This window comes from Brassica napus, chromosome A6, assembly GCF_020379485.1.
Source record: "Brassica napus cultivar Da-Ae chromosome A6, Da-Ae, whole genome shotgun sequence".
NCBI classification, from domain to species: Eukaryota; Viridiplantae; Streptophyta; class Magnoliopsida; order Brassicales; family Brassicaceae; genus Brassica; species Brassica napus.
Window position 1 is genome coordinate 2,540,746 of NC_063439.1, and position 10,901 is coordinate 2,551,646.

At 37.5% G+C, this 10,901-nt stretch overlaps 2 protein-coding genes across 2 annotated transcripts; one reads left to right on the forward strand and one right to left on the reverse strand.

Annotated features, from left to right (window-relative positions):
* Positions 1 to 2,634, forward strand: LOC106437004 (signal recognition particle 54 kDa protein 3-like). Its single transcript, XM_013877945.3, has 9 exons — positions 1 to 335; positions 400 to 499; positions 559 to 712; positions 1,042 to 1,192; positions 1,270 to 1,418; positions 1,535 to 1,635; positions 1,725 to 1,882; positions 1,978 to 2,092; positions 2,185 to 2,634. The coding sequence occupies exons 1-9, from the start codon at positions 105 to 107 to the stop codon at positions 2,511 to 2,513; spliced, it is 1,488 nt and encodes a 495-aa protein (XP_013733399.2). The 5' UTR covers positions 1 to 104; the 3' UTR covers positions 2,514 to 2,634.
* A 458-nt stretch (positions 2,635 to 3,092) lies between these two features.
* Positions 3,093 to 5,933, reverse strand: LOC106437003 (zinc finger CCCH domain-containing protein 38). Its single transcript, XM_048781996.1, has 4 exons — positions 5,775 to 5,933; positions 5,067 to 5,440; positions 3,512 to 5,000; positions 3,093 to 3,411 (listed from the first exon to the last, which is right to left on the reverse strand). Exons 2-4 carry the CDS (start codon positions 5,426 to 5,428, stop codon positions 3,382 to 3,384), a joined length of 1,881 nt encoding a protein of 626 aa, XP_048637953.1. The 5' UTR covers positions 5,429 to 5,440; positions 5,775 to 5,933; the 3' UTR covers positions 3,093 to 3,381.
* Between the last annotated feature and the right edge of the window lie 4,968 nt (positions 5,934 to 10,901).

Sequence of the window (10,901 nt, forward strand, 5' to 3'; positions counted from 1 at the left end):
CAACGACTTCTTCTTCTTCTCCCAACCTTACAATCTCTGAATCAAAACCTAAACCCTAAATCCCCAAATCCGATTCGATTTCGTGAATCCCCGCATCATCGAAGATGGTTTTAGCGGAGCTGGGCGGGCAGATCGCCAGCGCCTTACAGAAGATGAGCAATGTGACGATTATCGACGAGAAGGCTCTGAACGAATGCTTGAAAGAGATCACTCGCGCCCTTCTCCACTCCGATGTTTCTTTCCCCCTTGTGAGGGAGATGCAGAACAACATCAAGAAGATCGTCAACCTCGAGGAGCTAGCTGCTGGTCACAACAAGCGACGCATCATTGAACAAGTTCGTTTTTTTTTTAATTTTATTAAATTGATTATTTATTTAATTGATTGTTTCTTCTTTTCAGGCGATTTTTAGTGAACTGTGTAAGATGTTGGATCCAGGGAAGCCTGCATTTTCACCCAAGAAGGCTAAACCTAGTGTAGTTATGTTCGTGGGGTTACAAGGTGAGGTCTTGAGATAAAAGGTTGAATGTGTAAACGTTTTGTTGACTGTTAATGTTTAGGTGCTGGTAAGACCACGACGTGTACCAAGTATGCTTATTACCATCAGAAGAAAGGGTACAAGCCGGCTCTGGTGTGTGCGGATACTTTCAGGGCTGGTGCTTTTGATCAGCTGAAACAGAATGCCACCAAGGCTAGGATCCCCTTTTATGGAAGGTATGGAGATTTTTATTCTTGCAGACCTTTTGTTGCTTGTTTTTACAATAGAATAGTAGCTCTCGTGCAGGAGTGTCTGTAAAAGTGATGATTTTCTTTGTGACTATAGTGTTAGGGTACACAGTTTATGAAGTGTTTGATTTAGGATCGAGATTTGGCCTGCGTGCCACTTATGTTTAGGAGTTTCTTTAAGCCCTTTGGCCTGTTTTTTTCCTTGCGGTCATCTTGTTCTATCTGCAATTACGGCGAGTATAGTTTTGGATTTACTTCAGTGACAGTAAAAGAGGGAGATGAACGAAGTGCTAATGCTGGATTGTGATTCTTTGCAGTTACACGGAATCTGATCCTGTGAAAATCGCTGTTGAGGGAGTTGATACGTTTAAGAAAGAAAACTGTGATCTTATTATTGTCGACACCAGTGGACGCCATAAACAAGAAGCTACTCTCTTTGAAGAAATGCGTCAAGTTGCTGAAGCAACGGTATGTTCTGTTATCTTGAAGTATTATGTTTCTTCCTTGGTTGATGTCTTCTTGATCATGGTCTATTCATTTTGCAGAAACCAGATCTTGTTATATTTGTCATGGACAGCAGTATTGGTCAAGCTGCATTTGACCAAGCTCAAGCATTTAAGCAAAGTGTTGCCGTGGGAGCTGTGATTATCACCAAGATGGACGGCCATGCTAAGGGTGGTGGTGCTCTTAGCGCGTAAGTATCTTTCACCTACTGAACTCGTTCTATGAAGTCGAAATAGTCTGAAAATCTTTCTTGCGGTTTTTTTTTCCAGTTGGACAATTGAATGTGATCCGTTTTCATATTGTTAGTGTTGCAGCTACAAAGAGTCCTGTGATATTCATCGGAACAGGAGAGCATATGGATGAGTTTGAAGTGTTTGACGTCAAACCATTTGTCAGCCGTCTCTTAGGTAACCTCCATGGCATTATTGGAGGAGAGTAATCGAAGTCTCTCAGTGAGTTGTTTGTTGACTCGGAATCGATTTTTTATGCACAACAGGAATGGGTGATTGGTCTGGATTCGTGGATAAACTACAAGATGTGGTACCTAAAAATCAACAGCCTGAACTTCTGGAAAAGCTCTCTCAGGGTACCTTCACATTGAGAATTATGTACGACCAGTTCCAGAACATACTGAACATGGGCCCACTGAAGGAGGTCAGAGAATCTTTTGTCAAATTATTATTAATTATGCTTAAGAGCACAAGGTGGTTGAGTGATATATCAGCCTGAAGTGTTGGGTCTGTGTGTAGGTTTTCTCGATGCTTCCTGGAGGTGCTGCTGATATGATGCCGAAAGGACATGAGAAAGAAAGCCAAGCCAAGGTAAAGCGATACATGACAATGATGGATTCTATGACAAACGAAGGTGAGAGCAATACTGTCTTAGAATTTGGATAAAGTTTCCAGAGTAGAAGTAATAAGTAATAACTGATGGTGTTTGTTTCTTAACTGGTGCAGAACTGGACAGCTCGAACCCGAAGGTGTTTAACGAGTCAAGGATGATGAGGATAGCGAGAGGGTCAGGGAGGCTTGTAAGAGAAGTGATGGAGATGTTGGAAGAGTACAAGAGGCTAGCAAAGATATGGAGCAAGATGAAAGGGCTCAAGATCCCAAAGAGTGGAGATATGAGCGCACTCTCGAGAAACATGAACGCTCAGCACATGAGCAAGGTCCTCCCTCCTCAGATGCTCAAGCAGATTGGTGGCATGGGTGGTCTACAAAGTCTCATGAAACAGATGGGTTCCGGCAAGGATATGATGGGAATGTTCGGCGGCAAAGACAAGTAGTTTCTTTCTTTCTCACCCAAAAAAAACAACACTTTGCTCGTTTGTCATTATTTTTGTCTCTTTTATTTTTTGTAATCAAATCATTTACACCATAAGAGTACTGTTTTAGCTTTGAACAAAACCTCTTCGAATCAATAATAATACAATAAGGAAGAAACAAGGAAAGAATGAAGTAAGAATCACTTTGGTGGAACCTTAACCAAAACTTGTGACCCCTGAAGAGAGTCAGGTTTATTATCCTTGTTGTCTAAAGAGGAAGAAGAGCAAGATTTCATTCCAGATATCAGGAACTCCAGGAAGACACACCAATTACTACAATCAGGTACCAACGTGTTATCACTCCATAAACCGACATGACCATCGCTTCTAAAAGCTGTCATAGAAGTTACATCCAAAACCGATAGGGGTACCGTCACGTTCTTGACTACTTTTGGTCATTTCAGAGAATATGCTTTTCTAATTCATTGCAGAGCAGATCTAACCCGCTTCCCAGCACTATTAGAATTGAAATCTTGTCTACTAAAATGATCTTACAGATTGTATTTGAAAATGAAAACATTTTTTATGTAAATTTAAAAATTGATAGAATTTTCCTTAAAAAAACTCGAGCAAATAGTTCAGAGTATAAACATGTGCTTTTGGTAAAGAACAAAAGCATTTCCAGACAAAAAAAAAAAGAAACATGTCTAAGACACAGATTTGATAACATCATGAAACTTGATCTACCTCTTCTCTAATCTGACAACATGAACCAAACATAAGCTTGCGTGATCCCCGAAGAGAAGCGCAAGTTATAACATTTCTCAGCAGCTCCATCTATTATGGCCGTTTTGTATAAAGAAACAATGGAGTTCCATTTCCATTTATATTAGCTCTTCTTCACTTTGCTAATATATGCCTGAAAGGTTGAACAACAAAGACATGGGTTAATGAAACCTCAAGTGACTGCAAATTTAGTCTTAAGCTAGAGAAGTATGCACGTGCGTGAACAAACAGACCTGGACAAGCTTGGTAAGCTTTGGTTTTGAAGCTGATAGATAATGGTCGATCTTCTCTTGTGTCTGAGGAATGTTCCCGGTTTGAATTGCGCCTGTAACTTTGTCAACTGCCTTCTTGACTATGTTTTTGTAAGCATCTTTATTCATCCCACCTTCTTTCCAAGCAGGTTTTAGAAGCTCCTTAACAATCTCCACCAGAGCGAACTTAAACGCTTTCATTCCCTTTGGATCCTTTTCTTTCTTGCTGTTTTCATCGCCAGCCCCATCTTCTTCTTCTTCTTCTTCCTCTACATCCTTCCCGGTCGTTTCTCCTCCTCCTTGTTCAGTCTTTCTCACATCTGGCTCTTTGCTGGCTTCTTCTTCAGAAGCCTTTGGATTTCCAGCTAATGAGATCAAAGTGTCGCTGTTGAGTATCTGTACAGCTGGAACTACTCCTGTTAGAATGGAGTTATTACTAAGGAGGTCACTTTGAGCAAGTGAAGACTGTTCCTCTTTCCCATACACTTCAGGCACCTGCATTGTCTCTTTGGGGTTCAAAGTAGATTGCAGCTGCGGAATCGGCTGCCCGTTTCCGAAAAACTGTGCTAGAGATGCTGAGATGTTACTAATATGATTAAGCTCTTCCCTACTCACAGTGTTTTGAGCAATTCCACTCTCAGGAAGATGAGTAGTAACAGCAGGAGGAGGAGGTGGCGGCAGCACTTGACTTCCTCCAACAGCTAGTGGTGTGCTTTGGTAAGGCACTGCACTATGATTCTCAATCTTCTGATTGAATACTTGCACTGGAGGAGCTGAGTTAGCGATGATGTTATTACTGAAACCATGATGCGAATGAGATATAGCAGGTGCTAAAGTATCTTTAACTACACCATGCTCTTCCTTCAGAGGATTCTTTAAAGTTTTGACTCCATAGTTCCAATCAGGAGACATCTCCATATCACCAATCCAGCTACCATTATTATTATTATTATTACCCTTAGCTCCCTCACAAGACTTCCCTGTATCTGACCTTTCGTTCCATCTATGACTGTTCCGCATCCTCTCTGTTGTGCCACTACTAAACATCTGGTCTTGCGGCTTTCTCTCAGGACTTTTCCTCGCACCATGGTGAGAGAATCTGCAACTTGTGCCATTACGACAGTTCCTTAACGCAAAGTACCTGCAAGGAACATTGGAGACCCTGTTGTATTCTCTCTCAGGAACATCCCTTCTGTCTCTGTGGCTTCTCAAGATAGGATCCGAAGCTTCTCTTCTTGAGTTACTATGATCCTCTGGGTAATCAGACCTCCTCAAGGGATACTGTTCTCGTGAATCCTCAGTATAGTATTTGGTATCTCTATCATTATAGTCACCAGCTCTACTGTATCGACCATCATTATCTCTCGTCTTGTGTCTGTCATAGGATCCTCTTGCATCTCGCCTTACTCTCTGCAATGGACTTCTGCTACGGCTACGGCTCATGCTCCTGCTGTTACTTCTACTTCCACTCCTATTGACAAACACAAGTATCAGCTTATTACATAAACAAAAGGAATAAAACATAACCGACACTGACCTACGGGTTCGAGGCCTGTCCCAATACGGCTGCCTAGTTTCATCTTGTTCAGAAGACTTTCTAGTATCATAGTAACTCATCATGGCGTCATCACCTTCTTCATGCGAAACTCTGCCTCTGGAAGGCCAAGCTTCTCCTTGATGTTGTTGTCTAGATTTCAGACGCTCGCCGTCGTCATCATCATCAGGAACAGATCTCCTGCTGCTTCCGTTTCTACCATTACCCTCTGGATAGAAGCCTGCATGCTCAGGATCTTTGTCGTGGTAATAAGAACCTGACTTCTCAACGTAATCATTCCCATTCTCAGTGTCTTCTTGCTTGGCGTCCCATTTCGAAACACGTTTCCTCCCAGAACTACTCATTCTCAGTATTGTCTGCAAAGAGAGAGAGGGAGAGTACATGTGTTTGAAACACTCAAGCAGAAGCATATCTCAATTCTCAAAAGGACAAGACCAAACTAAACTACCAGGGAATGAATTAAGAATCAGACAGAACAAAAAAAAAAAGTAATATTTCTAAAAAGAACAAAAGTGAAGCATAAGATCCTGTCTGAATCAATGCGAGAACAGCTACCCACGAACTAAATTCGAATGCCCTTCCTAAATTAGAGCTTATTTCAAGTTTCTGGAAACCCTAAATTCAAGAGGGGGCTAATTAATAATATTAAGACAGAGAGAAAGAGAGAAGAAGAAGAAGAAGGAGACTTACGTGTAGCTATCTATGGAAGGAGGCTTCATCGGTTGTTAGGGTTTGAAGAGAAGGGTACGAGCGAGGAAGGACGAAGACTTTTTTAACTTTTTTTTTTTCTGATTAGTTGGAGCTTTCTTTCTGTTTCTTCTTCGAGGAGGGTAGGTTGAGTTTTTTTGCCCTTCCGCGTGGTGGGACCCCCACGCCTTAGGTGGGTAATCACAGCCGTTGGTTTAGTTTAATGCTTAACGAACCGAACGCCATCTCACTTATGTTCCGCTGATCAGCACCGGTCTGAACCAATTGAAGTTGAACATTTCTTTCTTTTTTTTCTTTTTATTAACGTTGGATAGTATTATTAACTTTTCTACCCAAATTAAACTAACACACGTTTAATTCACTACGAAAAACAAATGTAGAAAAAATGATATACCAGTAGAAATCTAAATTAAACTAACACATATTTATTTTATCGTATGGATAAAAAAAATCATATAAAACTCTATATGTATAGAATAGTTGAATCTCAAGAGATAATCTCGTAATAATCCAAAAACATTTGTCAGTCTGAAATGAGGACGAGTGTCAGTCTCATTTTAATATTCTAGTAGGAGCAACCGAGATAAAATAATTTTTTATATTTTCTATTAATAATAACAGAGTCAAAAAGATTAATGTTCTATAAAATTTTATGTTGTCTTTCGGAGTAATCATAGTTTGCACAAAGAATTCCATCGCCGTCAAATAAAGATCTATCTGCACAGTAGATCTGTAATTACTTTTTCTGAACGTTCAGATGAACAAATTTTTTTTTCTTTTCAAATCTATTGGAAGAAACATATAAAAAAACAATCAAAACTTTGTCAGATTTAAAATAAATTGGCAATCAAACAAACCAAGTGAAATTTTATTAATTTATAGAGTTATTAGTTAACAAAAAAATTCCTTTCTATAAAATATATTGTTTTTGTTATACTATTATGTGTATAAGATTTAGCTATAATTTTACTAAATATTATTAAAATGTTAAGAAAAAATAGAGATGAATTTCACTGTGAATACAAAACAACTAATAAAATATTTTGTTTGTACTTATATAAACCTTATAAATATAAATTATTAATTTATGATTTTAATGACACTATATATTTACATAGTATTTTCTAAAAATAATATTATTTTATTAATTTATCAATTTGCGTTATATTTTGAACTAGCCGTAAAAATTTATTAATTTATCGTGGTTATTAATTTATTGAATATTAATTTATAGAGTTTCTATTATAGTATAAGTCGTTGGTGACTCATCTATCTAGATAAGAAGAAATAAAATATGGTGAGAAGATGATGTAACATATTCAAGAGTAGGCCTGAGTGTACATTTTTTTCTTTGGTAGGAAGGCCTGAGTGTATTTACCCCAAGCCGAAGTACCTATCTAAACCCGAACAGAAAAAATTTGAAACCGGATCCGAGCCATTATATAAAAATATATGAATAGGACTTATGGGCTTAGTACTTTGGAGTTTGGGTATAACCTGAAAAGAATCAGAATCCGAACTAGGATCCGAAGATATTCAAAATTAGTTAAATATATAAATGTTTTTATATATGCTAAGGTAATTTATATATTTTATACTATTCTAAATATTTTTGTAGTTTGTTTTATTTGTTATATTTTGAATAATGTTTAGATATTTTTGATGGTTTAACTAACTTTTAATTAGATTTTTGAATAATTTATATAATTTAATTTTTGTCAATTTTCAGGTTTTAGAAAGAAAAAAAATTGGACGATTTCAGAAAATGGTTTCAATCCGCTCCGAACCAAACTCGAAAAAAAATAAACCGAATCCGAACCGATAATTAGTAAAACTCGAATGTTACTTATGAGCATAATACCAAAAATATAAAAATCCGAATCAACTGAACTAAAACCGATGGGTCTCCCAAACGTCAATGCCTATTCAAGAGCGAAAGAGAGAGAGTTACCATTGTATACTGATAGGAGCTCAAGTTTGAGTTGCTCTGGTGGATTGCTGGCTCATGCTCAGCCCCGGTGAGTATATATAGCTCCTTCTCCGATTTGGAGGAGGGAGGTGAACACCGGGTAAACAAGATCTTGTGTCGTTTCTTTATAGTTTATCTCTCATCTTACATTCAAATGAATCTGATTCTAACAACAAAGTATTGAAGCGGTTGAGAGTCTACTGTGAGGATTGAGCTTAGGATTGCACAGTACATAAAGCAAAAAAAACATTTAAAAACAATCCAAACATTTTTTTTAAACAAAACAATCCAAACATATTATCAAGTAATTCAAAGATTGGATCATTGTCCAGAAGACCAGAAAAATGTGTTTTGATCAACAAGACATATCCAATGTACAGGAAATATAGCCTTGTAGGGTCCTATATTTGGTTGAAATAAATTCCTTGAGTTATATATCAGAAACAAGTGTAATCAAGTCATTTGGAACTCTAAGAAGATGACCCCTATTTAGTGAAGAAATATATGTTTGAAATTAAAGAGAAGTCTGCGGAGAAGTGAAGCTCGAACCTTGGAGCCACCAATATCGACCAATCCTCGACCATAGACCCATAACCTATGCACAACCCATCCTCTGGCAGAGGGATGCATCAATTTTAGGAAGATTTTATTTTCTGCCCTTAAACCTAAATTAAGCTGACACATGCCCACGTAAGGTTTAAGTTTTTTTGGGGCAAACCTTACTTGATTAGATAACTGAGTTTACTCTATGACGGAGGAATTACATAGACAAACCAGAGAAGTCTTCGCGAGGCTGGCTGTCTGCTGCAACATTTTCTAAACGAGAAATACAAGAAAAAGAGATATAATGGAAGGAGTGGCTCAACGTGCGGATGCCACGGAGAATTCCTTGAATTTCCACCATTGAGGGCCTGTTTGTTTCTCCATTTGGATGGATCATCTGGATGAAGATGAGAGTTTTGTTTGTTTAGGCACTAAGATGACTTTTGGAAATTTAGGCTTAATTTTAAAGTCCATTCAGCTGAACCAATTTGGATCATTTGAATGGATATGGTTCATTCAAAATAGTATAAAGTCTATTATGCCCTAATGTAATTCACAAATTACAAACCTAAAAATAAAATCATTTTTGTCACAAACGAAAACTGACAAAACTACAAACACTTTTTCCCGTGATAAAAACTATTTTTTACGCCAAAACCCCAAAACGCATTTTCCCGCTAAAATTGCACAAAAATATTTTTCCGTCAAAATTGCAAAAACGTGTTTTCCCGCAAAAATTGAAAAACATGTTTTCATGCACAAATCACAAAAAAAAAATGTTTTCACGCCAACACCCCCAAAATATATTTTTCCGCCAAAACACAAAAAAACATGTTTTACCGCCAAAGTCGCAAAACGTGTTTTCCCGCCAAAATTGCAAAAACGTACTTTTCCGCCAAAATTGCAAAAACGTACTTTTCCGCCAAAACCAAAAAAACATGTTTTCCCACCAAAACCAAAAAACGTGTTTTCTCGCCAAAACCGAAAATTTGTATTTTCCCGCCAAAACCGAAAAATCTTGTTTTCCCGCGAAACCGTAAAAATGTGTTCCCGCCAAAAACGTGTTTTCCCGACAAAATCGCAAAAACACGTTTTCCGCCAAAATCGCAAAAACGTGTTTTCCCGAACGTGTTTTCTCGCCAAAATCGCAAAAATGTGCTTTCCCGCTAAAACTGCGTTTTCCCGCCAAAACCGCAAAACCGCATTTTCCCGCCAAAACATCAAAAGCATGTTTTCCCGCCAAAATCGTAAAAATACGTTTTCCCGCCAAAAACATGTTTTCCTGCCAAAATCGCAAAAACGCGTTTTCCCGCCAAAACTGCAAAAACGCATTTTCCCGCCAAAACCGCAAAAATGCGTTTTTTTCGCCAAAATCGCAAAAACGTGGTTTCCTCCAAAACCGCAAAAACGTGTTTTCTCGCCAAAAACGTGTTTCCCGACAAAACCGCAAAAAACCTGTTTTCTCGCCAAAACCGAAAATTTGTATTTCCCCGCCAAAACCGAAAAATCTCGTTTTCCCGCCATAACCGAAAAATCTTGTTTTCCGCTAAAACCGAAAAATCTTGTTTTCCCGCTCAAACCGCAAAAAAGAAAACTCGTTAATTTTGAAATAATTCTAATGTAAATATATTAAATTAAATAATTAAATGTAATATAGTTAAAATTAATGTCAAACATATGATTAAATCAACATAAGGGTATTTTGGTAATTTGTTTGCTAAACTCATTTGAATGGAAATAAAAATAAAAAAACAAACATAAGATCCATTTAGATGATTCATCTAGATGAGCTATGTGGATGGACAAACAAACAATCACAAAAATCTGAATGGATCATTTGAATAGATCATACAAATGAATCATTTGAATGGAAATGACAAATGGTGAAACAAACGGCCCCTGAGTCTTTAGAGTTGATCATGGCCTCAAGATTGTTAAACCCCCCCCCCCCCCCCCCCCCCCCACAAAGAGACTTTCTCCAACAGGGCAGACTTGATCGCTAGAGCTTCAGAGACAGCCGCCATAGCCACGGACAAGACGCACTTCCTTGCTTGACACAGGTTCTGATTTTTAAACCGGCAAGGTTTACGTTAAAATTGCTTTTTATTACTAGAGATTCGAGAGTTTATTCCCTTTGTTCAAGGATTTAGTCTGGTATTTTATCCCTTCTCTTTTTCATAAACTTATGGATTCTACTTTGATTCGTTCCACTTTTTATTTAACCATGTCTTATAGTAGGTTTATTGTTAGGTTGTGAAATTTTCAATGCATGCATAATATGTCATTCTTATATATAATTGACCGTAATAGGTTTAAGTTATTCACCTTTATTTTTTGTTTGAGAACAACGACAAATGCTACATCTTAATATATGAACCAAAATTTGGTAAGTTATGCATTGTATTTGTAACCAACGAAAGTTGAGTTGAAGAGTATAGTAAACCATTTTAACTTAATCGACCTCATGGATATACATATACATTTCGTAATAACAATTGAAAGTTTGAATTATTATTTTTTTTGAATGAATGTAAAATTTATTCAAACCAAAAAAACTTATTTACATCAAGTCCATCAGTTTTTCTTTGTATTTAAAG

Coding starts and splice junctions, on each gene's coding strand:
- LOC106437003 (XM_048781996.1), bottom strand. CDS start 5,428: ATGAGTAGTTCTGGGAGGAAACGTGTTTCGAAATGGGACGCCAAGCAA. Junction 5,001..5,066: donor GACAGGCCTCGAACCCGTAG/GTCAGTGTCGGT, acceptor GTTTGTCAATAG/GAGTGGAAGTAGAAGTAACA. Junction 3,412..3,511: donor AGCTTACCAAGCTTGTCCAG/GTCTGTTTGTTC, acceptor TCAACCTTTCAG/GCATATATTAGCAAAGTGAA.
- LOC106437004 (XM_013877945.3), top strand. CDS start 105: ATGGTTTTAGCGGAGCTGGGCGGGCAGATCGCCAGCGCCTTACAGAAG. Junction 1,419..1,534: donor GGTGGTGGTGCTCTTAGCGC/GTAAGTATCTTT, acceptor TCATATTGTTAG/TGTTGCAGCTACAAAGAGTC. Junction 2,093..2,184: donor GGATTCTATGACAAACGAAG/GTGAGAGCAATA, acceptor TAACTGGTGCAG/AACTGGACAGCTCGAACCCG.